General features: G+C 38.9%; 1 protein-coding gene across 2 annotated transcripts in view; it reads right to left on the bottom strand.

Moving 5' to 3' along the window:
• LOC125287308 (E3 ubiquitin-protein ligase rnf213-alpha-like) overlaps positions 1-25,748 on the bottom strand; it is a 77,789-nt gene that overhangs the window by 5,643 nt on the left and 46,398 nt on the right. For both annotated transcript variants that reach the window (XM_048232945.1, XM_048232937.1), the window contains exons 32-47: positions 25,031-25,117; positions 22,944-23,045; positions 21,534-21,764; positions 20,658-20,736; positions 20,501-20,535; positions 20,323-20,411; positions 20,025-20,178; positions 15,014-15,173; positions 9,546-9,640; positions 9,154-9,396; positions 8,372-8,510; positions 7,330-7,401; positions 7,070-7,226; positions 1,004-1,202; positions 770-841; positions 30-227 (exon numbers count right to left, since the gene is read on the bottom strand). In XM_048232945.1, coding sequence (XP_048088902.1) covers positions 30-227; positions 770-841; positions 1,004-1,202; positions 7,070-7,226; positions 7,330-7,401; positions 8,372-8,510; positions 9,154-9,396; positions 9,546-9,640; positions 15,014-15,173; positions 20,025-20,178; positions 20,323-20,411; positions 20,501-20,535; positions 20,658-20,736; positions 21,534-21,764; positions 22,944-23,045; positions 25,031-25,117 — 2,112 coding nt within the window. The remainder of the gene's footprint in view (positions 1-29; positions 228-769; positions 842-1,003; positions 1,203-7,069; positions 7,227-7,329; positions 7,402-8,371; positions 8,511-9,153; positions 9,397-9,545; positions 9,641-15,013; positions 15,174-20,024; positions 20,179-20,322; positions 20,412-20,500; positions 20,536-20,657; positions 20,737-21,533; positions 21,765-22,943; positions 23,046-25,030; positions 25,118-25,748) is intronic.

Here is a 25,748-nt window from a genome sequence, read left to right on the forward strand (position 1 = left end):
ACACACACATGCACACGATGATTGCATACCGGCAGTTCCAGGTGCTGGGCTCTGTCCTCCATTCTTAGCTCAGTTTTCATATAGTCCACTAACGGCATGTCTTTGGAGCTGAAGGACAACTCCAGGAACCCGATGGCGATTCTCAGGGTGGACAGAGCAGCAGAGATGTCATGGAGGAATCTCATTTCATTCATGATGTAACTCTTGTCTTGGACTGACAAGGGTTCCTGTAGAGAACCAGAAATAATCTTGTATACCAAAGCATAAAGACACAAACAACTAGGGTAGGGAAATGTTAATAAAATAACTTATTTATGGGACAATTTGCTGTCACAACGAGCCATGTTTAACTTTTTCATTAAGCTTTTAATAATGCATATACACCTAGGGTTAACCATAATGCAAAATCAACACAAGGAAGTATATTAGACTACTGATTATACTACTGTTCTATAGCTTGTTTTTAATTCAATCTTGATGACTGTTTTATTTTGTGGCATTCTTTAATGCAGCAGCAGCTATTATACAGTGTCACCACTAGGTCGGTGCAGCTGCTTCTAACAGCAGCAGAATCATAAGCAGATCTAGTCTGCCAGGACCGAGCATACTACCTTGTATTTTCATCAGTAAAATTCTTTAATAAAAACTAAAAACCTATTTTGAGAGTATCCTGTCTGAAATGGCGTTAATTTTGCAAATTAATAAAATGATTAATGCATTCATTTTGACACCACTGAAAATACCAAAGAAAAAACATGAGGACTCATACCAGATCAGATTTCACTTTAATGAAGAAACACTGCAACGTTGTCACAGAATTACCTTCCATTAATGGTAATGTCTGAAATAAATCAAATTAATCAGATTAAGGACATAGAACTCAGAAGACTGACAGAACGGCAAAATTAATTCCCAGACTGTATTACATTTCTGCGATTCAATAAATTCTCTGTGAAATTCACTCTGTGAAGCCTCATTGAGAGAAAATCTATTATATACGTACAGAGAGGTCAATGAGTGGCTTCTCACTGATGAAGCGACTAATCAACTGATTCTCCAGGGTTTTGAAATTGTAGTTGGTGGTCTCTGTGCCATCCTCATTCACAATGTATCCAAAGTTGGTAATGGCCATTGGGAGAAAATCCTCCTCCAAGTCACATGTGATTACATGGGAGGGTTTGAGGTCTTCAGCATTCATTGTTCTGTATATAATGTAATATTTAATGTGTTAGATGAAATATTGAAATCCCATACATTCTAATCTTTGTTCATATTCCCATTTTTGAACAGTGCTAATCAGCTATGATTCTGAGTTAGAAGAATGTGCCTACAGTATATACTAAGAATGTTGAGTTACTCAAGGATTACAAAAGGGAAAAAGAGCCTTTGGATATTATCATCCCTCTACCAGTCGGGTTTAAAGCAAGGTCATATATTCTTACTGAAGTTGTGTATAAGCTTAAATAGGTAAGAATTTATGTTTCAGCTAATTACATTTAAGCTGTTCTAAACTACTTTCAACTTAAAGGTATACTATGCAGTTTCAGGTATTTTTGGTGACTCTAGCGCTACCCCTAGAGACGCTATATAGACATACCCATATATGTGACCCTGCAAGGCGAAACCAGTCGTCTTGCGCACAGTGCTATTTTGAAAAAATCCACGATAAACAAACGTACGGGTTAAAATGTCGAATTTCACGTTTTTGCATAATTTGACAGTATACAGTCTACACTTTCATATTGTGAAAAAAATTCACGGATAAACATACGTTTTGATTGTTAAACCCTTTTATTTAGGTGAAGATTAAACACATTAGCAGTCATTCCATTTGTCCACGCTGCTATAAGGTTTTACGGTAGAGCCAAAATGTAGCCTACTCATGTAGGCTACTCGTTACTCAATGTGTAAGCTCTCTATCGTTCTTGGCAGATGTAACCGAATATGTGAATGTGAATGTGAAAGACTTGCCTTTCAGGGCACGAACGGTCAAAAGCACGAACCTTTAGAAATATCCTGGCGTCATTTTACGAACCAAAAGAAGTTTTCCATTGACGTAACAGTAGCACATTTTAAAAGTGGGCCTATAGCCTACACAATCTGTGTACATACAACTTCTTCTTCCCTTACTTCCCCCGAAATACATTAATTATATTCTATAGTGACACCTTATGAACGTCCCAGGTGTTACAGTTTTTTTCTGAATGCTTAAACACAACTGTGGTTCTTTAGCCTAGAAATCTAGATGCACCCTAGCGGCAGCAAATTACATTTGCTGCCAGGGCTAGTCTAGCAACTCTCCGTTGGCTTGTGAGCTCCAGAAATCGAAACTTAATCAGGCATTGAAATCGTGTATAGAGTCGTTTGGTGGGCTTAACATAATGATTGATGGCAGAGTTGCAACGGTTTGGCTTGAATTCCCTGCTACTTGAAAACAAATATCCTATTGCGTCCTATTGCATGCAGAGGGAATTTGAAAGACAACTGATTATCCCGCCCCTCGGACTGAGCACTGTGAACGGTGAGTGCCCAGACCCTACATTTTAATGTGGGTCTGGCTCGCCAGGCTAGCAAACAACAGCATTTTCAAGGCATTTGAGAAGGAAGGAGTGGTAGCATGCATCGTCTGTAAAAATGTCACATGCAGCCATGCATGTTCTGCTTAGCCTACTGCACATGTATTATAATATAATATTATAGTCTAATATTCAATATTCATTAGTGAATTCTTAGTGGGTATGCCCCCCCCCCCCCCATCATTCTATTTGTAAAGCAGGCCTACCTGCAGGCATGTAATTGGACTACAGGTTTTCTACAGGAATAGTTTGAACATGCACTGCAGTAGTTCAATAAAAAAAAAATTGCTGCTTAAATTTCTGTTGGCAATACACTCCCCATGTCGTTGGATCGAGCCCAACTCCTCCTGATCCTGTTGAAGTGTCCTTGAGCAAGACGCTTAACCCCAACGTGACGCCTTGCACGGCAGCCTCCACCATCAGTGTGTGACTGTGTGTGTGAGTGGGTGACCTAGAAATCTAGACGCACCCAATTACATTTGCTGCCAGGGCTAGTCTAGCAACTCTCCGTTGGCTTGTGAGCTCGAAAAATTAAACTTCTATCAGGCCAATCAAATCGCTACTTGAAAACAAATAAGATAATGTTGCTGTTGGTGAACAGTGTGACACGAGTTAAGCTTTTATTAAGTTGGCAAAAGTTTGAACTAGCCAACTAGCTCCGCTGGTAGGAAACGCATGGGACTCATAGCGCCGTCCTATTGCGTGCAGAGAAAATTTGAAAGACAACCGATTATCCCGACCCTCGGACTGAGCACTGCGAACGGTGAGTGCCCAGACCCTACATTTTAATGTGGGTCTGGCTCGTCAGGCTAGTGGTTCTTATAGCACAATTTCTAAAACTATTAATACTTATAGCAAAAGCACCCACTGAGTTTGCAAAACTAAAAGCACAAACACTGCTTTGCACTCAGTTTGCAATTTTGCAACACACACTTTGTACAACTGTAGGCACAATTCACTGCACAGCACTCTTTTTGCAGAACTGTGAAATTGAGTGTGCAGCATGAACACAACTCATGCTGCACACTCAATTTCCAAATGATCAACACACTCCTAGCAAATCTATACACATGTATGGCTATTATTTTCACTATTTTGCCAACTCTCTGGCACACTTTCTCATGTGAAAACTGTTTTAGATAATTAGTTCACTTTGAAATCAGCCTAAGCACTATAAATAAGCCACAGGTAATGTACAATGGTGCAATAGAGGGAGCAGGAAGAGTGAGAAAAGTAAGAATTAGAGGAGGCTGAAGACATGGACATGGAGGTGAAGAAGAGAAGGAAGAGGACACGGAGGTGAAGAAGCGAAAGGGAGAGAATGACAAGGACAAGGAGGTGAAGTTAGAGGAACAAGGAGGACAAGGAGGAGCAAGAGGAGGATGGGGAGGGGGAAGAGGAAGGGTAAGAAGAGAAAAAAATAGCCCTTTTACAGGCAAAAAAAAATCAGTCTACATGTGGGGATATTGTCATGTCAGGCCTGGATACGGCATTCCAGAATATATTTTCCCGGTGCCTTGGACTAGGACATTGCATGTGATGTAGACGAAATTTTGAGAGAGACGACCCGATGTAGACTGATTTGTTTTGTCTCAATGAAATGCTATTTTGTGTTTTGACTTGGAAAAACACACATTTTGTTTGTTTTGATGTGTGTAAATAAACACTAATACTTGAAGTTTGGTCCCCTGTATGTTTACAGAACTATGAAAAAAGTATGACCTCAAACTGACATAGTCTACCTTGAATTTGCAAAAGGAAAACATGCATCGTTAAATTGAATCATGTATACTCTGTTATTTAGTAACCTAGTAGGCCACATGGGCAAATCCGTTTCATGTCCACTATCTCTGGCAGTAGGCTAGTTTACGCAAGCAACTACTCAAGGCACTAGTAGAAGGCAGGCAGGTAGGCTGTTATGAAATGCTCCCTACTTCATCTTCCCGTAGACCAGTTTAAATTGTGGTCTAACTCAGCCAGATGTCCCTAGTGGTCCGCAAGCAAATGTTTGTTGTTGTTTTAGGGCTGTCAAAATGAAAATGCTGTGTTAGCCTTACAAATAAAATGAATGCAATTGTTACTCCGCTATTGAGATTAATCTGCTGTATCCTCTGTATTGAGATAAATTCTAAGGCTTGGATGGCGTCCAGGGTATCAAATTAAACTAAAAGTTCTCATACACGTTAGTGTCATTCCTGACATTCTAGAATGAAGTTAAGAAGGCGACAAATTTGTGCAATTTGACTTCTCCAAAGCTCAACTCTCCTCATCATTTTGTTTGAACAAGGGTAATTCAGTATTTAAAATGACCATGACAGGTAACACTCTATAATAAGGTGCCATAATAAATAGCAAACTAGTAATTACCTAACCCTTTGTTAATATTTGTTAATTGTTACTAAAATATCTATTTGGCACAAGTTAATAGTTTTTTTCATCATTAATTAAATATTAGTTGTTTGCATAAAATCTGTATGTTAATGTTTTAACAAATCTATTAACTAATATTGTATTAATATATGTTAATAGTTAACTAAATATATTTTTGGCACTAATTAACAGTTATTTAAATGTATAAACATATCATTTAAATGTTAAATGTTTATTTACAAACTATATGCTAATATAAAAGTTAATGACATATTATTATTTATCTAGCTGATTAGCTTTGTGGATAATTTATGGTTTATGGCTTTATGGTCTTGTGGGGTGTATAAGGCACCCTACTGCAGTGGTTGGTTGTGTGGAATGCCAGGTTTATGGCTTTTATGCTTGTGTGTATAAGTTTGGTTGTGTGAGTTTGCCCTCTTCTTCCACTTCATCCTTACTGGATACCTCTGTGGTTGGCTGTCCTGTAATTGGTGACTCTCTGTCTAGTGTTTGAAAGTAGTGTACCTTGGAAGTACTATTGGTTGCCTTTGGAAGTACTATTTGGTTGCTGCTTGAATTTGGTGAAATTCAGGGGAGGGGTGTAACAGAATTAGAAATGTAGTTTAGTGTTTGTATGTGATTTTCGTCGTAATTAAGCAGCTTTATTGAGATTGGTGTTTTGAAGCCCCCTTTGGAGAAACGGTATACTGCAGCTCTGCTGCGTTTTGTCCTTGTATTGTTGCCATAGCTGATCAGAAGCGGTATGCTTTGCATTGCGTAGGTTGACTGTATAAAGCTTGTTTATTAATGTTTTCATTATAACCACGAGTTCATACACACGAGTCTAACGTGACTAGCTGTAAACTCCACTAGCAACGTTCCATGCATTCAGTGTAGTTTAGCTTAGTGTGCATGGAAAGTGCAATTCAGTCTAGCAGGAAATGAATGTACATTTAGTTTAGCATTGTTTATGCATTACCTATGGTCTACGTCTGTGAGTGTTTAGTGAGTCTCAGAATATTAATAAACTGTCGTTCTGTGCACCTGAACATTCCATGTCGCATGTCTCCCTTGCTAGTAGGGCTGACAGTGATGGTATAGGAATGATGCATGTAATATAGCCCATTCAACTACTTGTTGTTTTGTTTGAACTTTTCCTAAAGGAATAAATGTGATGAGCCAGTTTTGGTCTCAGTCCCTTCACTGTCTGACTAGTTATATATTACTAATATATTAATAAAGCTTAACAAACTTTATTATAAGGGTCCCCCATACTGATAGTTATATATTACTAATATATTAATTAAGCTTAACCAACTTTATTATAAGGGGCTCCACACTGATAGCTATATACTAGTAATATATTAATTAAGCTTAACCAACTTTATTATAAGGGGCCCCACGCTTATAGCTACAGTATATACTACTAATATATTAATTAAGCTTAACCAACTTTATTGCAAGCGGTTCCGGCGCCGACAACAGTGGCAACATGTCAAGGTAGCTCCGTGTTTTTTTCTTGAATTTCCCCTTGGGGATCAATAAAGTATCTATCTATCTATCTATTGTAAGGGTCCTATGGAGAGCGGTTCATATTGGGATAGACAGAAGCACAGTTTAATAACAATTAGTTAAATAATAATTAAGTCATTAACTTTTCTATTAACATATAGTTTGCAAATAAACATTTAACATTTAAATGATGCAAGAAATAACTGTTAATTAGTGCCAAAAAGACATTTAGTTAACTATTAACACATATTAATACAATATTAGTTAATAGATTTGCTAAAACATTAACAGCATACAGATTTTATGCAAACAACTAATATTTAATTAATGATTAAAAAACTATTAACTTGTGCCAAATAGATATGTTAGTAACAATTAACAAATATTAACAAAGGGTTAGGTAATTACTAGTTTGCTATTTATTATGGCACCTTATTATGGAGTGTTACCAGATGACATATATTGTTAACAAATCGTGTTCCATGTACCCTTTTTTGAAATTGAGCCCCTACCCCTCAAAAGGTCTCTGCATGGCCCTGGAACATATGTAAGCCACTGTAATGCACTGTAAAAGTTCCAGCACTGTAATGCAGATTCCATAGGAGGCCTACCCGGTTTCTTTGATCTTGGCACTATTAATGCAGTCATTCTGCATTCTGGCAAGAAATCTCACGACTATTCGGGTTAAAGAGTTTTCTCTAGGCAGAAGGTCAGGAATCTTGATGCTGTCTTCCTCCTTCTGTCTCAAGTCAGGTGGAATCTCAAGATCTATAAAACAAACACATTCATGAAATGTTACATTCTTTAGTTTTTCCTCTTAAAATATATTTCTATGTTGAATTTGTGTGAGCAAATAGTGAAAAAGGCTTACAAGAAGAGTCCTTCACATGTTTCCACACATTCATCAGCTTCTTCAAACCCTCTTCAAGTAGGAGTATCTCAGCTTGAAATTAAATATTTATGAAATCATTATCTCAAATTATTTTTGTATCACTGTAACCAAGCCATTTACACTATTAGCCTAATACTAAAGCAAATTTTGTTGCGTTTTTTCCCTAAGTGCCGCAAGACATCTAACGGTAGGGCCTAGGTTGAGAGATGAAAGCCTTATCTGTTTAGGGGAGACTGGCTATGTTCAGATTAGGCGTCTTTTTTGACAAGAAGAAATGGCCGAAGGGTGGCCGGTTCATGGTTCTACCTAGCCTGGGTTTTCTCATGCTTCCTTACGCGTGCGATTTTATTCACGCTGCTAGGCAGCCTGGATTCTATGGACTTCGTTTTCACCTGAGCGAAGGAACCAATCACAGAGCGGAGGGAGGGCAGCAAGACGATGATGACACACCGAAGCCGTTATGAGCTACGTACAGACGCATTTGATAGACATTCGTAGCGCCCAATCAACGGCTCTAGGCATTCATAAACCACGTTTCAAATACAAGAAAATGAATGTCTAGTTCCCAGACCCCATCTCAATGAGATGAGGTCTGCCGTTAGCCAGGCTAGGTTCTACCCTGACTGGTAGGAAAAATGTGGGTGGGGGGAGTGATTGAACAGCGTGCTCTCACATCTACATCTATGGATGAGGTGCCCTTGAGGAAGGCACCTAACCCCCAACTGCTCCCCAGTGTGTATGTGTGTGTATCTGTGTAAAGGCCTAAAACAGATACATGTATTATCATGTATTTTCTTTAGAGTTGAGTAAACAACTGCATTTAAAACCTTAATTTACTAGATTGATGCACTTCTGAAACAATTTGGTAAGAGTTTAATGCATCAATTTAAGTTTAATTTCAATGCTAGTTACACCCCTGGAAGTGGTAAGTCATTGAATCTTTTTAGACCCACTCTCAATCTCAATTGAGATGTGGTCTGGTGCCAACAAGGCTAGGCAGGTAACATGTATTCTTTCATACCTGGTGGGGCTTGTGTCAGGAACTCTTCCACTGATATGTCTTTCAGGTCGACTAAATCAGTATAGCGAAAGTGGAGCATGAGTTTCAGCTGAAGACTCAGGATCTGAGGTAAATGTCTGATGTGCTGAATGTGGCCATGCTGTGAACATTACATACAAATATTTCAGTTCAATTTGTTCTTTATTTATTGTCCTTACACATGGTAAAAATGATCTGGTATTTGTATTGTGTGTGTATAATAAACTCGTTTTTACTAAGGAGAATAAATTCTCGAGCTGAGACTTGTCCTTTTCATGCAAGACAAAACCCTCAACCACAGCAACATTGGCAGCTACTGCATATAATTCACATTCTAAAATGGAAATTAAATATGACTGGCTGATTTACATTAAATGTCATTGTTGCACAACCCTTCACATTGACAGCATTTCATTCTATATTACTACACTACAAGGAATTGAAACAAAAGCCAGAGTTGGCAACCATTCTGATAGAAGAAATATATTTCTTGGTTGAAGAATATATGAATTAATTGTTACATTTCTTGTTTCTGTGTATTTATTTCATAAAATCTTGCCAGGTATGTAATCGTTTTAGAAAAACAATAAGCCACTCAAATCCATAGGCTCCAGTGATTTTAGAAGAGCTAAGGGGGGTTTTATGCCTAACAACTGTTCTAAAAAAAAAAAAATCACTGGAACCTACAGCCTCTATTGCTTAATTTCCAGACACATCTGATACAGCATGAAATCAAAGAGGGGTATATTTCTTAAATATCCTACTTTTCTGAGAAGTTCTAAAAGTACTGGATACTCTTCATTTCCATCTCCCAGTTCCACCAAGTGAGTGAGGCGTTGGATGGTCATTCTCTGCTCATATCTCCACATGAGTGGGAGGTTGAATATGCCTTTGGTGGACAAATCTGTCAGCAGTGGTGTTTTGCTGTATAGAATATTTACTAAGATGTCTCCTTGATTATTGAGCAGAATGTCACTGTGCACCTTTGAGAGCTTTTGATCAAATTCCTGTATTGAAAAATCATCATGAAATTAAAAAGGTTTTTGCTTTCTTCAATATTTTTCTTACATTTCATTTTCAACTTGCTGCAAGCCAACAGACACTGCATGCAGACTGCACTTCATGTAACAACTAATAGAATATGTAGCTTAATTACCAAAAAGAAAGCCCTTGTCTTTGTTTGCATGTGGTTTTCCCATTGATTTCTCTTCTTTCTTGTGTCAGTGCTGTGAATTTCAAAGCCAGGGTCAACTGAAATGAAAACAAGTTTAGTTATGAATTCTAAGTGACAAAAAAAATTTTTTGGTAACACTTTACGGTAAGGGTACATGCATTATCATGAATTCATGCATGAATTAATTCATAATTTATGCATAACGTCATTCCTTTAGATCTTATTAATCATCAGGATTTTACATGAGTTCATAAGCTCTCGTTCATGACCTCATGCATGAACACATCAACTAATCAACTATGATTTATTTCTTAAGCATGATCATCATAATAACATGAATTTAAGTTTAATTGCTCATGACCTCATAATATCTGTGCCCCCTCAACTAAAGTGTTGAATAATGACATCTGTTTAGAGAACTGCAAAGTTGTGTTCAAATCAGAATTTGAGCAGTGATGACCACATTTTTGGCAGAAAAGGAAATAATCATGATCATGCTTAATAAATCATGATTCATAATGATGTGCCCACCATACCTATACATGTACAAAAGTTCATCACACCTACAGTATGATCCAAACATACATGATCAAATAGTTAGGCCTACTGACAGGCAGACGTAACACCGCTAAATTCTCAGCTTGTTTAGGATCCCACACTGAATGCGTAAGAACGCTAGTAGGCCTATCACTCTGGGGTGTGGTAGCCTATGGGATTTATGCACCAAGGTAACTGAAGCTAATATACAGTATTTGTGTCTTGAAATTATGTTATGTTGGTTGTGTCTTGAAATTACGTTGGTTAAGACACATAAAGTGTATTTTATAAGTTAGAGAAAATGAGTTGATTAGTAGGGGCTAGTTTGTTATCAATAAACATAACAGCTAATGTCGGGATGAGCAGGAGACTAGGCTACCATAAATCCTCAAATTATGCCCGGGATTGATTCTATTTATAGCCGGACAAATAAAGGCCAGTCCCCAAATACAAGATGGGGTAATAATTGCCTAGCCTACCAGTAGGGCTATCAGTCCACCAGCAATAACTCAATGAAATAGGACCTCTACTTAATATTTTATTATATTGTTGGTTGGATTAATACTGTTGGCAAAGAAATGTGGGTCTCCAACACTTGCTCTCAAGCTCATTTGCTTGCCGCCCCCTTCGAGCTTAGGCTGAAGCAGAGGCTATTACATTTAAACACAATTGTTGCCACGACTCAAGGCATTCCAGCCTACGAATTTAATAAAAAGTAAATCATTCATAATTAAACAATAACTCAATGTAGGCTACTTGGCTATGCAAAAAGGTTTCCATTACAGCACAGCACCTGTTCAATGAACGGCTGCCCTGTTTCGCAAAAAACAACGGTAGAAATCCCAACACTTTTTCAACTGCATGAAACATAATACCAAACCGAAAATGTTAAATCGGTATGCCACTCCGAACAAAACAATGTTTAAATGCAGGTTATAAATAAATAAATAAAAAAGTCTGCCTTCCAATGCCGGAAGTGGCAAATTGCGACACAGGTACGCTGCTTTCTAAACACAGGTGTTACAATGTTACAATGTCATTGTTTGAGCGAAAGTTGTGTTGTACCACGGTGGCTTAACAACAACGCAGCTAACTTTTGTAGAAACGAACGTCAGAGTGGTAACACTCCACTCCATAAGAGGCCGTGGAAAAAGACGGCGGCCATTTTCAATGTCAGTTTCTGGGTTATGGAGACAGTTTTGGAACTGAAAACAGCCAATCACTTGGTCAGTAGTCAATGACTTACAACATTACCCCCTCCAGCATTCCTGTGATACAGCCATTTAGCACAGGTTTTTGGAAACTATTGATTGCAGGGTGGTGACATCAAAGAGTCTTGCAACTCTCTCTTTCTATGGCTCTGGCTTTGACACTGATGTCAAGCTTTTCAAAATGATTGGTTGGATCTCTGTGTTTGACTGTCTGTGTCATGGAACCTTTTTTGTGCAGATCTGGTACTCTGTCATGTAATATACACTAACAGCTACAATATAATTAAAATAGCCCCACCCTTCACCATACCTAAATATTGACATGGTTTGATTTCAGTTAGACTAATTATTTGGTATTCTTTTTATTTCAAAGGCCAAGGTAACTATCAGGATGCATAGTATCCTGGATCCATGAAATAACGGGTCTTTAAAAATATAAATCTGCCTGCCTCTATGGGAATTTAACATGGGGGGTTCCTCACTTATGCCCCCTGTATTTAAAGGAAAAACATTTATTCATTTATTTATTTTTTTAAGATACATGATTCATTCACAAACAAAATCGGTGTCCTTAAGGATTGGAATTTTTCTCATTTTTTAATTAAGACATTAAGATCCATTTCCAAAACATGATTTTTTATTCATCTTTTTAGTCAACTTTAGCATGGGTGTCTTAACTTTTTCACAGCACTGTACATCTGTCCTCTGTCTAACACAGATCCATTCTCAGCTCTTAACAAAACCATTCAGGAGTTCTGGTCCGATCTGTGACTCCAAAAAGCTCTGGTTCTGGCATAGTTTCTCCACAACGGAACAAGTCCAGACCGAACTTCACAACCAAAAAATGTTGTGGGCAGGATTAAGTTCGGCTGGTATCCAGGCTAGGTATTCAGAGCATAATTTGAAAACCTGCATTCATTTAATTTATGTGCAACTGATGTACATATTAAAAGTAATGCCAAAAAAGTGATTCCAATGGGTTATTTCACATTTTTATTTTGATACAGTTAGACATATTAAACTACTGTAGGTCAATGGCAGGTGTAAGTGATGGTGATATATGAGTCATATCTATTCAATCGTAGGCTGTTAGATTAAATTGCCCAGGTGAATTGTGTAAAAGATTTGGGCGATAAAATGCTCTGAGGTGCGTATGAGTACCATCACAAAAAAGGATAAATAGAAAAGTTTCCATATCCAGCACTCAGATGCCTGTCGCATCTAGGGGCAGCCGTAACCTACTGGTTAGCACTTCGGACCTGTAGCCAGAGGGTTGCCAGTTCGAACCCCGACCAGTAGGCACAGCTGAAGTGCCCTTGAGCAAGGCACCTAACCCCTCACTGCTCCCCGAGCGCTGCTGTTGATGCAGGCAGCTCACTGCACCGGGATTAGTGTGTGCTTCACCTCAGTGTGTGTACACTGTGTGCTGTGTGTGTTTCACTAATTCACGAATTGGGATAAATGCAGAGACCAAATTTCTCTCACGCGATCCAAAGAGTATATATACTTATACTTTTACATCTTGCTTGTGAAAGCCACAAAAGTATGTTGATACGTATACAGTACTTGCCTATTTTAAGTGGGTATACTGAAATCAAAAGCTTTTTAAGTGGGTATACTGCGTGGTCCTATGTATTACATAGACTACACCACTGCCGGCAAGCGCTCAAGTAGTTCAAGTTGTCAATGAAAAAAATAAATCAGATTTCCCTAAAAAATGATACCCAAAAAACGCCACTGGCCAAGAACCTGGTCTAAAGTGAAAGACATCAGTAACACACAGCTATTTTTGAAGGCGCCCTGTCAGGAAATGTAAGTGAATCCTGAGCAACTGGTCTGCTTGGTTGAATGTCCTTAGGATTTTTATTCAGTCATTTAAATATTATTGGTGTTAGTGTTACTTTTTTCAGTTTTTGATTGTAACTCCTTGCCAGTCAATACTGAAAGTAAATAATTAAGTGTAAGACTTTGTTTTGTTATTGAGTTCAAATACTTCTTAAGTGCAGAGATGCTTTAGTGAAATCCTGCCGTTGCATTCACGGTCTTGCGTGCAAGCAGATTTCTTCTACAAAGATGCACTAACTCATGCTCAAAATACCAGCACGCTGTTTGATTTTGCACTCTTTGCTCTTAAATGGAATGCAGTGTTTCCCATACATTGACTAATCTGTGGCGGGGCGCCACAAAATAAAAATCGGCCGCCACACATAAATATTCTATGTTTAATTTAATTTAATTTAATTTAATTTAAATTAAATTAAATTAAATATAAGATCAAATCCTTGCATTGCCATTGAGCTGCGCTTTTTACGCACGCAGCCTTTCCTTGTCCCGCCCCACTCTCTGTCGTAGCCCGCTGCCCATCTGCATGTGCATTTAACAAAATATTCACGATTGTGGAAGGATTGTTGTTGCCACATAGAAGCATTGCATAGAAGACGTCTGGCTAAATTGCTATTAAATCCGCTTAGCATCGTGACCATGCTGCGCAAATTTGTTCAAAACTGCTGCATTGAAGTTAACTCTGCTAAGATCTTATCATCTTATCACAACACAGTAGGCTACATTGAAGAGACTAAACTAAGTTAAGTTATGCAATCAAGCAGTATCTCAAAGCTAACGTTAGAATACTGTTTGGAAGTCGAATTTAGCATGCTTAGCCTACTTACAGCTGCTTGTCAATTTCGTTGAAGGGCTCATTTTATTGACTCTGAATGTTTGCAAAATCCCGATGTAAATGGAAAAGTGTTTTCCAAAATTCAAAAGTGCTTGTCCCAAGGAGAAGTATGAACCTTTATTTTAACTAGGTCTATGTAGAAAACGTTATGAATTTCATCCACACCAGCAGCCTTTAAACTGTGTTACAATTTCAATTTGAAAGGGTTCCCTCCCGAACGTCTTAAAGTGACAGGCACTCCCCCCCCACCCCTTCTCCAAGTCAGCTACCGCCACAAATTGAATCCAATTCTGTGGGAAACACTGGAATGCCAGATGTCACCCTCATTGGTCTAATGGATGTGATGCCCGAAAAAACATGTATGACTAATAAGAAACATAAAAACTACTCTGATGTGCCTGGCACAGAGACAGTTTTTAAAGGTGCCATGTGTACGAATTGAGGTAAAAATATCCAAAAAAATGAGCTACACGCATTAAAAGAATGAGAAGAAATAAGGGCGATGATGTCATTAAATAAATGTCAAGGTATAGTGCTGCAGAGATATCAACCTGAATTAGCATGCTAAATTACTAGCCACAGCCCGACAGGTGTATACTCTTTGGTTCAAGTACGCCCACAAGCCGTGCAAGTTATTCGTGTATTGCAGTTTGGCTGGTGGTTATGTTGCCCGCATGCTGCCTCCCCTTGCCGAAACTGGTATTATGACAGCAGTCGGGCTGTGGCTAATAATTTAGCATGCTAATTCAGGTTGATATCTCTGCAGAACTATACCTTGTCATTTTTTTAATGACATCATCGCCCTTATTTCTTCTCATTCTTTTGATGCGTGTAGCTCATTTTTTGGATATTTTTACCTCAATTCTTACACATGGCACCTTTAAGGCAGTTAAAATAAATAGCAAACGTAAATTCAGACAAAATGTTTTTGGACCTTGCGCTTCAGACTGTGTGCTTAGATCGCTAAAATAGAACCCTAACTTTGTAAGGGTTACAGGTATTGTGTATTTTAAAAAGTGTAATACCTGAGGTGCTTTCCATGAGGTATCTCAAAAACATGTGGACTGCAATTTCAGCATCTTCTGTACTCTTTCCCAGGACACTAGCAAGCAGCTCAATGTCCTTCTGAAGATGATCACACAGATATCCAACATCACAGTCTGGTTTCAAAATGAGATTAATGTCCTGTAGAAAACATAAAACATACCTTCAGTTCATCATAAAACCCTTTCAGAGCAGTAATCACACAGAGTTCAGGGCATACAAGCAGTTCAATTTCTTCATACATAATTCTCTGAAAACCTACTTTGACACATTTCCCTAACTCAAATCTTATTTTTGTAGAGATGTACAAGATGTACATGAGGCTGTTCAAGGAGAAGAGAACAGAAAAAAATTGACAATTGAAAATTGAAGCTCTATAATATTACATTACATTTGGCTGACACATTTTTAGCCAAAGCGACTAACAACATGGTAAACCGTTTAAACTTTTTCAGCAAATCTCTCAACAATTCCAGGGCAATTTAAAAAAGGTAGAGTACAAATAGGAATAAGTGCATCAGTAAGTGCTGTTTTTAAACAGTCAAGTGTTCTATTCAGGTGGTACTGTAAGTGCTAGGATCAGAAAGACTAGTTGTAAGTGCTATGAGAGGAGATGTTCTCTGAAGAGCTGGGTCTTCAGGAGTTTTTTGAAGGTCGTGAGGGATGTCCCTGCTCTATTAGGAACTGATAGTGCGTTCCACCAATGAGGAACAACAGATGAAAAAAGTTCGGATTGACCTGAGTGTACCGGTGGCAGAGCTAGACGTTGTTCGTCTGAGGAGCGCAACGGTCGGGAGGTAGCATATGCCTGTATGAGGGCATTCAAGTAGGTGGGAGCAGAACCGGAGACTACTTTGTAGGTAGCTAGTGTAGCTGAATGAGCAGCGGGGTAACATGTGGCCTTTTGGGTTGGTTGTAGACCAGGCGCGACACGACAAAATGAAATGAAGTACAAGTGGATCCGTACCAGAGCCCGTCTTATAGACCCCTTCGCAACGGTGGTGAAAACATAAACATTCGGGTGGGCGTGACGTCACTGGAGGCAGAAACAATCGTTTGGATAGTGAGGCGGCTATTTGAATAGTACTAGTGAGGCGGCTAAAATCAGACAGTAATCTAAAATCTTTGCTAAAATGTGTAACGATATAACACAATACGTACATACACTCAGTGTACGTGATCGGGAGGATTATTTGAAAAAACTAAGGCTACATTATCAGATGGGACCATCCTGACAGACCCAATACCGCCAGTGATCGAAAGACAGGTTTGCCATCAGTTGAATGGCGGACATTATTGAAAAACGAGTGTCTACAGTAAGGAGAAACTGAGGGTGTATAAATCATTGAATGCATATAACTATCTCCTAAATGGTCATGTCCAAGACTTACAATAGGCCTACAATGACGTGGTGAGTTTTGTGTTTGCCGAACCGACATTTTACCGAGCCAGCGCCCGCCCATGTCACAAGGCAAAGATGTATTGCAAACGTGCTAATTACCAACCATTTCGTTTGAAAATTCTAAAACAACAATGTTTTTTAATACTTCAAAATAACATTTGATAAATGAACCTCACATTTTTCAGTAGCCATAGGTGTCTAGATTTGAACAAAATCTAGTTTGTTTCTTACCGGGGCTTTTACTGCCTGAAATATCCAATTTTGCTTACCACGCTCGGAGTTAGTGCTGGGCCTTACACAGTAGTAGCCTAGTAGCTAGTAATCAAGGATTTGGTTTAGCTCTTCGAGTCACAGTAAAATTAAATTTTTGGTAGGCTACATAGCTTATTTAGATACACTTATGGTGTGGGCGCTTGCGTTTTTTTAGGAATCCGCAGTCTTGGTTTGTATAGAAATGAATAAGTGACATACATGTAAAGAGGTTGGAAATACAGGACGATTGGTAGGCTAATATGTGAGGTTCCGATACAAGGCTTGGGTTATCGTGAGTCAAACGAACAACTACGTTCTCACTGGAAACTGTAGCCTAGGCCTACTTATTTCAAATTTAACCGATGACTTCTTCGGTTCTGGCACCCGACAGCACAGCAAGATGAGACCATGATAACCTTTAGCCTCCCAAATATGACTGTTCGTTTAGCTTCCCAGCTGAGGTGATGGTTTGTTTTGCCTCCAGTGAACGTAATGACGTAGGCTCAGAAGGTACCTATTAGACATTCTCTGATCTGTACCGTCACGGTAGGGACGAGGTTGTAGGTCCTTTGTTCTACCACAACGGTGCCTGTGAAACTTTGGTTCCGCTTACAAGACAAATAATGTTTTAACAATCTCTTCCACGACCACCTAGTAGTCCATAAAACAAACGAAACTAGGATTTGGATGAATATATTGACTGTTGGTGTTTCTGGTGAGGATTTGAGATTGCATTGAGTAGTTTAAATAAAACAAGATTTCCAAATGGCTTGCATAGTTTGTTTAGGCTATTAATGTGTTGTATACTGTTAAGTACATGCCTAAAATTGTGGTCCATTTGTGGAAAAACACTTATAATACGTTAAAACGAACTGAGTATGAGCTGGTAGCTGACATTTTAAACAAAACGACCACACACGACTGAACGTGGGGAGGCAGCGCGACATCTATGCGACACGACAAAATGAAGTGTCGTGCAAGTGGATCGGTACCGCCATCGTGTGTGGGCGTTTTGTTTAAAATGTCAGTTACCAGCTCATACTCAGTTCGTGATAGATGTTGACTAAAACCGTGCATAACTGGAGGTACACCTGTTATCTGAGCAGTCTGTATGTCCTCATTTTGCGAATGCGAGGACGATATGAGTCTGTTGCATTTCGTTAGATGTCTGAGTCACGCATAATGTTTGAAAACCACTGGCTCGTAATCACAATAATTTAACACACGACAGTTGGATACTTCATCATGTTCCCATGCCTACATTTTGGTGAGTAGCATAGAGATCGTTAAAACAATATGGCTCTCCGTTTGGGACATCAAAAACTTATATTTTTAATAGGGTAGACTACCGTCGGAGATGCTGACTTGCAAAGGCCTCGGGATAACACGTTATCTCCACTATCATCAGTCAATGCCCCCTTGATCAAAGTGGGGAATGAAAGAAAAAGTTTGAGAACCACTGGCTTAACAAGTTACCTGCAGTCCAGAACACACAGAATATTGCAACAGAAAGTTGCCTTTATAATCAACTAGGCCTACTATTTGTTCCAACAGCATTCAAACAAAGCCTTTATAAAAGTGAAAAAAAAAAAATATTCCATAAGAAGTAAAATAAAATACTGTTAATGTAGTAACTGTATCCCAAGCTTCAGCTCCCCACGTCTGTGACAGGCAGACGTGACACCGCTAAATTCTCAGCTTGTTTATACCCCACACTGAACGCATAAGACCGCTAGGCCCATCACTGTGGGGTGCGGAGCCTACTCTCTGCTTCAGAGCCTCCCATAGGAGGTAGGGTAAGCGTACCCTTTAAGCCCACCAAAATCTTAGAAGAGTTATTTTTCATACATACTGACATAGTTTGTTAACATAATCATTTGTTAAAATGTAAAAATAATATAGTTATAATATAGATATTTTAGGAATAATGTCAAAAGTCTGGCATGGGCTTAATTGGTACCGTGGCACCATTTAAGCCCAGCCTGGAGACCATGGAGCAAATTTTCGCCTGAGATAGGGGACCAATCACAGAACAAGGGGGAAAGCAAGACGATGATGAGCTATGCACAGACGCATTTGATAGACATCCGTGGCACCCAATAAACGGATCTGGGCATTTTTTTCAAATACGAGAAAATGAACGTTTGGTTCCCAGACCACGTCTCATTGAGAAGTGGTGGCGCTAGCCAGGCTAATTTAAGCCCACATATTTTCTGTATTGACAAAGTATAAAAAAATAAAATATTCATTCATATCATGTAATTTAATCATAACATGTTTTACATTAAACAAGTATTTGAAAAACATTTGATTTTATGTTTGGCTTGCTTTTGCCAACTAATAAAGTCAGTGAGGTAAAAGAACATCAAAGTCACAGAATTACAGTGAAAATGTATCAAACCTCATAATTTCTGGAATTTCCTATTGAAACACATGAGATGGGCTTAAATGGAACATGCTAGGCTTAAATGGAACATGCTAGGCTTAAATGGAACATGCTAGGCTTAAATGGTTCTACAGTGACTACTGGGGAAATAAAGAGGATATGTTCACACCAAAATGAATAATGTCTGGAGTCTATACATCATAGTTATCCCTCTTTTGCCAAACTTTCAGAATTATCAAAGTATTCTCATTCAAAGTTAGCTTGCGCTAGCTGCTTTTTGGGTCACTGTACCATTTAAGGACACCATGAAAAAAAGGCATTTTTTGAAAATATTTAGCCCACCCAAACCATTTACTGTGTCTTAATTTTTAAATCGATGTAAAATGAATCAGAAAGCGTTTAGTGCACACTTAACATTTTTAATCCTTCGGCAATACCACTTGATAATACACAAAAATCAAACTATTAAAGGTGCTCTAAGCGATGCCACGCATTTTTTATAATGCTAAAACATTTAGCAAACATCACCTAACCAACTGCTAGCTGTCTGTGTCCTGAATACACTGTGAAAAAACGTGATCTCTGTGGACAGCCCAGGCTCCAAAAACGGTAACAAAAACAATCTGGGCAAGCCTAGCCCATAAAAACATAATAAACTGTTTCAGCAAATGACAGACGAGATACGAGTTTAATAGAGTTTCAATTGCACAGGAGCAGCACGGGAGGGAGGGGGAGAAAATAGCGAGCTAGCTCTCTGTTTTGTTTGAAAGTCAACAGAAGTGACGTTACCCAGCATCGCTTAGAGCACCTGTAATCTCTCAATTTACATAATCTGAATGTACTTATCAAGTAAGTGGCTGAAATTTGTTGAAAAGAGATTTCTGAACTTAATTTACTTTTGGGGTGCCAGATTCAAAACATTTTGATAATAAAGCAATGATTGAAGCTGTACCTCAAGTTCATCACTTGCTGCCCATAGCATACAGGAGTGTATGAGTGCTCTAACAAGGCACAGTGATGCTCCTGACAAACTCCTCTCACAGCCTGGGTATGTACGACTGCTTGGATCTCCCAGGATATGGCCCATCTGATCAGCATCAGTCACTCTAATAATCATATGAAACAAATGTGTGAAAAAGCACATACAAGCACACACACACACACACACACACACAGATGAAGAATGCCACATAGTAGAAATGTTTCTGTGATAAGCTGCCCAGCAATGTCAGTGAGTAGATAATACTTACTCTTTGAAGCCTTTCACTGGTATATGTGCTGCACCACCAATTTCCCCATTACAGTTGTGACAATTGGCTTTGACATATGGCCTACCACACTGTTAGGATAACATTCAGTCAATACAATAAACAAAGGCAATACATGACGACTATTATTGACTTAGAGTGGTAGGAAGTATATGCTTACATCTTCAAGCACAACTGGTTGTCCACATTTGCACTCTGAATACAAAATATAAGTAGAGAACACAATTAAAATGTGTGTGTGTGTGTGTGTATGCTTATGAATGTGAACTAAAACATGAGAAATCATTGTACTAAAACAAATGAAATCACACACTTACTCCACAACTTTCCTATACCTCCACCTCCCAATTCTTTCTTGTTATAGTGAATATCAGGCATAGTTGGTAAGAAGGTTTGCTGTCAACATAAAATAAACAATCTTAAGCCAATTAATTGAAGACAGTTCCCCCCCACAGACACTGCACTCAACAGTGCAGTGCAGTACTTGAGGAACAGGAAAAGTTAACATCAATATAGTTTCCATATTTCTGGCCTGATTCAAATCAAATGATGCTCAAAACTCCTCCAATGAATTAGCCTAGAAATCTAGACGCACCCCTAGCGGCAGCAAATTACATTTGCTGCCAGGGCTAGTCTAGCAACTCTCCGTTGGCTTGTGAGCTCCAGAAATCGAAACTTAATCAGGCCAATGAAATCGTGTATAGAGTCGTTAGGTGGGCTTAACATAATGATTGATGGCAGAGTTGCAACAGTTTGGCTTGAATTCCCTGCTACTTGAAAACAAATAAGATGGATGTTGCTGCTGGCGAACAGTGTGACACGAGTTAAGCTTTTATTAAGTTGGCAAACGTTTGAACTAGCCAACTAGCTCCGCTGGTTGGAAACGCATGGGACTCATAGCTCTGTCCTATTGCGTGCAGAGGGAATTTGAAAGACAACTGATTATCCCGCCCCTCGGACTGAGCACTGCGAACGGTGAGAGCCCAGACCCTACATTTTAATGTGGGTCTGGCTCGTCAGGCTACCAATTAATGTGATTTCGCTCCAAAACAAAAGTTTGAACTCATTATCATCCATGAATAGACCTCAGTTTATTACTTTCCTATTATGTTGCTTAATATTGACCATTTTATTACTTCAAACATGGTTAAAATATGAATACAGAAATAAGACAACAATAAATAACATCACACCATGACACTTTTGGGCTGTGTACAAAGAGTCTTGAGGAGTTCCATTTCAGGGGCTGTGGACTGATACACCACTGCTGCTGTGTGAATGACGATTGGTGTTAAACTGGAGTCGTGAGAAAAGCTGAGCTTTTCTGACAGTCGAGCGAGACTCTTCTGAGATATCCTCTGGCAGACCACAGAAATGTTTTTCCAGTTTCTGTTGTGTGTCGCCTCTTTATACACTTGTGCAATCTGAACAAAAAAATAATTAAATTTTACTTTACACATTCAATAGACATAATGTGTTACGTTCTATTATTCCCAAGCCTAAGACATCTCAGTAGCCATTAATGCATACCTGTCAACATTTAGCTTTCAAAAAACGGGAGTTTTTTTTCGGGGGGGTCAGTGTTTATACCAGATCTGTGTTTGCATATTTAATACGTTTCATACACGTATTTCAGCACTGCATTTCGGTCGTTGCTTTTACCTTACCATTACTTTATGCATGACAGTTATGTATCCACCAGCTGCCTGCCTGCAGCCTACTTCCAAAACTCCAAAGCTGCTTGCTGTCAGATTTGGTTCCGAGGGCACAAGTTCAGTGTATCAACAACACTCAATAACAGTTTATGTGATGTGTTAATCAATTAAATTCCCAACAATTTCACAACAGCTAGTTCTGGAGTAGGCCATTCAACTAGCCCGCTTGCTTACGACGAGACTCAGGCTGCACAGTCGGCACCCGCTTCCTTATTTGGGTTTTGGGTTGCCAGGTTTTAGCCTATGACAAAATGGTTGATATTGAAACTAAGTGATCGTGTATGTGTAGGGTGTATTTCATACACAATCTGGCAACCTGAATGGATCTATGATTTTAAAATGAAGTTTGATGCCCATGCAAATTACGGGAGTTTTCCGGGAGAAATAACAAAACGGGAGGGTGCTGGGAGATGACCTAGAAATACGGGAGAAACCCGGGAGAAACGGGAGTGTTGACAGGTATGCATTAATGTGCCGGGCCTGTATTCACAAAGAATCGTAATGGCGTTTACAAACAGATGTTTGGGAAGAGGGTGACAAAATTAGCCATGCCTTCTTCTTCAATCTGCCAGGTAACTTATTTGCAATTTGCAGTCTACATGCCAAAGCTGCAGCATTGGCTTAACTTTGCGCACAACCCACCCCCTCCAGTCTTAGATAAGAACAAAGGGGTGTATGCCGGGATCCTGCATGACTCCTGCCTGCACAGTTGACACTTCAATCCCGCGCACAATCATGTTCAACATTTCTATATTTTATATATTTTTCCTCCACCCACCAAAAATAGTTCTTATGAGCAGTGAAATGTGTGAGCCCACTGAGTTACAAAGCAAAGTACGACTACAGTTTTAAAATTCAGAACACAATGTCCATGGATTAGGTTCTTACAAGAGAGCTTTGATCTGTGATAGATGTGTTGTTGTGAACAAGTTGTCTGAATGCTGCCAGGACTGCACAGACAGGATACATCACTTCAGTCTCCCCATCAGCCTGAGGAAAACAAACACACTAAGATTAGACACATTATTATTATTACTGGTAATACTGAAAAATCAGACAGTTCCCTGGTGTAAGGTTAGAGTAGCCTTATGCAGCAAATAGGAGTGTGAACTTATATTACAAACTCCTTTGCATTATTTTTTTGAGGTGACTCCACAGAGGGTAACACTTTATACTTCATATTAATTAGCTGCTTACTAACATGTATATTAGTAGCATACTAGCCATTTGTTAGTCATTATAAGTCACTAATTAATACCTTATTCTGTAAGACCTAATTCTACCTTTACTAGACCCTTAATTAAGAATTTCCCCAATGTACAGTAAGCTCCTAATTACCCCTTATTAATAATTATTAAATAAGTTGTTGCATATGAATTATGACCTAAATATGCATGGCTCAGTATGGGCCTTGTAAGGTGGTAGTACCACAAGAACAGTTATTCACTCCTATTAAAGCGATGGTTCGGAGTAATTTCACCCTAGGGTCCTTTGCACCATGACCCCGAGCCAAACACCCTCCCAGAACCTTTTTTCCCTTGGTCGAGCCCTGGTCAAGTAGCGCTGTCAGAAACTAATGACGTTCTGCAGTCGTGATGGAACCAACTTTTATCTCGTAAATTACCCCACTAATAATGCCCTGAATGGTACGAAAAGCCTGTAAAAGTCCCTGCAGGAAGCGATTACATCAATGTTTTTTTGGTATATCCAGTTTTAAATATTTTTTTCCGAAGTGTTTACAACTTAGTGTAAACTAATAATTGTTGCAAACTGGACTACGAACAAAATATTAGTGCATTCCTGGATCTACATCCTTATGCATGCTTCCTGCCAGGACTTTTACGGGCTTTTCCCAAATCACGGAAGAAACGTCGAGGCAGTGGTATAGTAGAAGATAATCAGGCAAGTCTTATTTAAATAAACTCCTGGTGCACTTACAAACTTTCTAATGCCTCGTTATTAGACTAAAGGTCATAGTTGTACTACTGCAGAAGTTTCGTACCATTCAGGGCATTATTAGTGGGGTAATTTACGAGATAAAAGTTAGTTCCATCACGACTGCAGAACGTCATTAGTTTCTGACAGCGCTACTTGACCAGGGCTCGACCAAGGGAAAAAAGGTTCTGGGAGGGTGTTTGGCTCGGGGTCATGGTGCAAAGGACCCTAGGGTGAAATTACTCCGAACCATCGCTTTAATACTTATCAAAGAAGCTCTTTTCAAATGGAACTAGGCACTAAACCACAAGTGCTAATAGTGTACAAATAACTCATAATTAAGTCTTTGTAATGCAGAATATGTTCCCTATTCTAAAGTTGGGTCTTTGTTCACATTTAATTCACAATTAATTTGGCACTTATTAACCCCCATGTGTTATTAACCCCCATGTGTTCCCTAAACTAAAGTTGCCTCCTATTCACACTTTTTAAGTGTATTACAGCGCACACAAGAAGAAGAAGAAGAAGAAGAAGAAGCAGACAGCCAAGTTAGCACAAATACAAAAATTGATTTTAGACCCAACTTTAGAATAGGGAACATATTCTGCATTACAAAGACTTAATTATGAGTTATTTGTACACTATTAGCACTTGTGGTTTAGTGCCTAGTTCCATTTGAAAAAAGCGTCTTTGATAAGTATTAATAGGAGTGAATAACTGTTCTTGTGGTACTACCACCTTACAAGGCCCATACTGAGCCATGCATATTTAGGTTATAATTCATATGCAACAACTTATTTAATAACTATTAGTAAGGGGTAATTAGGAGCTTACATAGAGGAAATTCTTAATTAAAGGTCTAGTAAGGGTAGAATAAGGTCTTGCAGAATAAGGTATTAATTAGTGACTTATAATGACTAACCAATGGCTAGTATGCTACTAATATACATGTTAGTAAGCAGCTAATTAATGTTGAATATGTTTGTCTTAATATAAAGTGTTACTGCAGAACTGTTACAGCAGATGTGCATAACACTCACCTCATCGTTGAGTTTCTCCCCGGGGATTATCTTTTGAAACATTTCTCCATATACAGCAAACCTTCCACAGGTACATGTAGGGTCACCCTGGGTAGGAAGCATCAAAGCAAACTGTTAGTTAGCCATGGTTGATCAACAATCTTTTTGGTTTAATAATTTATTTGAAAATAATACTCTCCACCAGTGTACAGCCCATTTGATGAGAAATGGAATTGGGGTGGAACCCCAGAAGTTTGGTATCCCAGGAACTGACCAATATACTGAACATTTAGGGCCCTATCATGACATTCTAAAAGGCATGGTCAGAGTTATTTCCATGCATGTTGCCACACTCCACAGACGTTTACACTAGTCTGTAGGCTAATTACGTTTAGTTCAATTAGTCTGTAGATATTGTGCTGCCAAAATCATCCCAGTCTTTTTATTCATTTCGCTAAGTTGCAGTCGGTAGCTTACCGTTTAGGACACGTTACACCATCGAAACTTATCTGATGATCAGCAAGAAGAGTAATATCGGCATGCTACTTTGCACAAGTTTACAGCATAGAGCTGAGGTAAGAAATGTTAAGGCATGTGTTCGAGTGTGTGTGCACCTGTGTGTGAGTGTGTTTGTGAGAGAGAGAGAGAGGAAGGGAGGGAGGGAGAGAGAGAGAGAGAGAGAGGAGGGTTGCTAAGGCTACTTTGTTTTGTAATAGGCAGTTTAACATAGCCTAGAATG

This window comes from Alosa alosa, chromosome 2, assembly GCF_017589495.1.
Source record: "Alosa alosa isolate M-15738 ecotype Scorff River chromosome 2, AALO_Geno_1.1, whole genome shotgun sequence".
NCBI classification, from domain to species: domain Eukaryota; kingdom Metazoa; phylum Chordata; class Actinopteri; order Clupeiformes; family Clupeidae; genus Alosa; species Alosa alosa.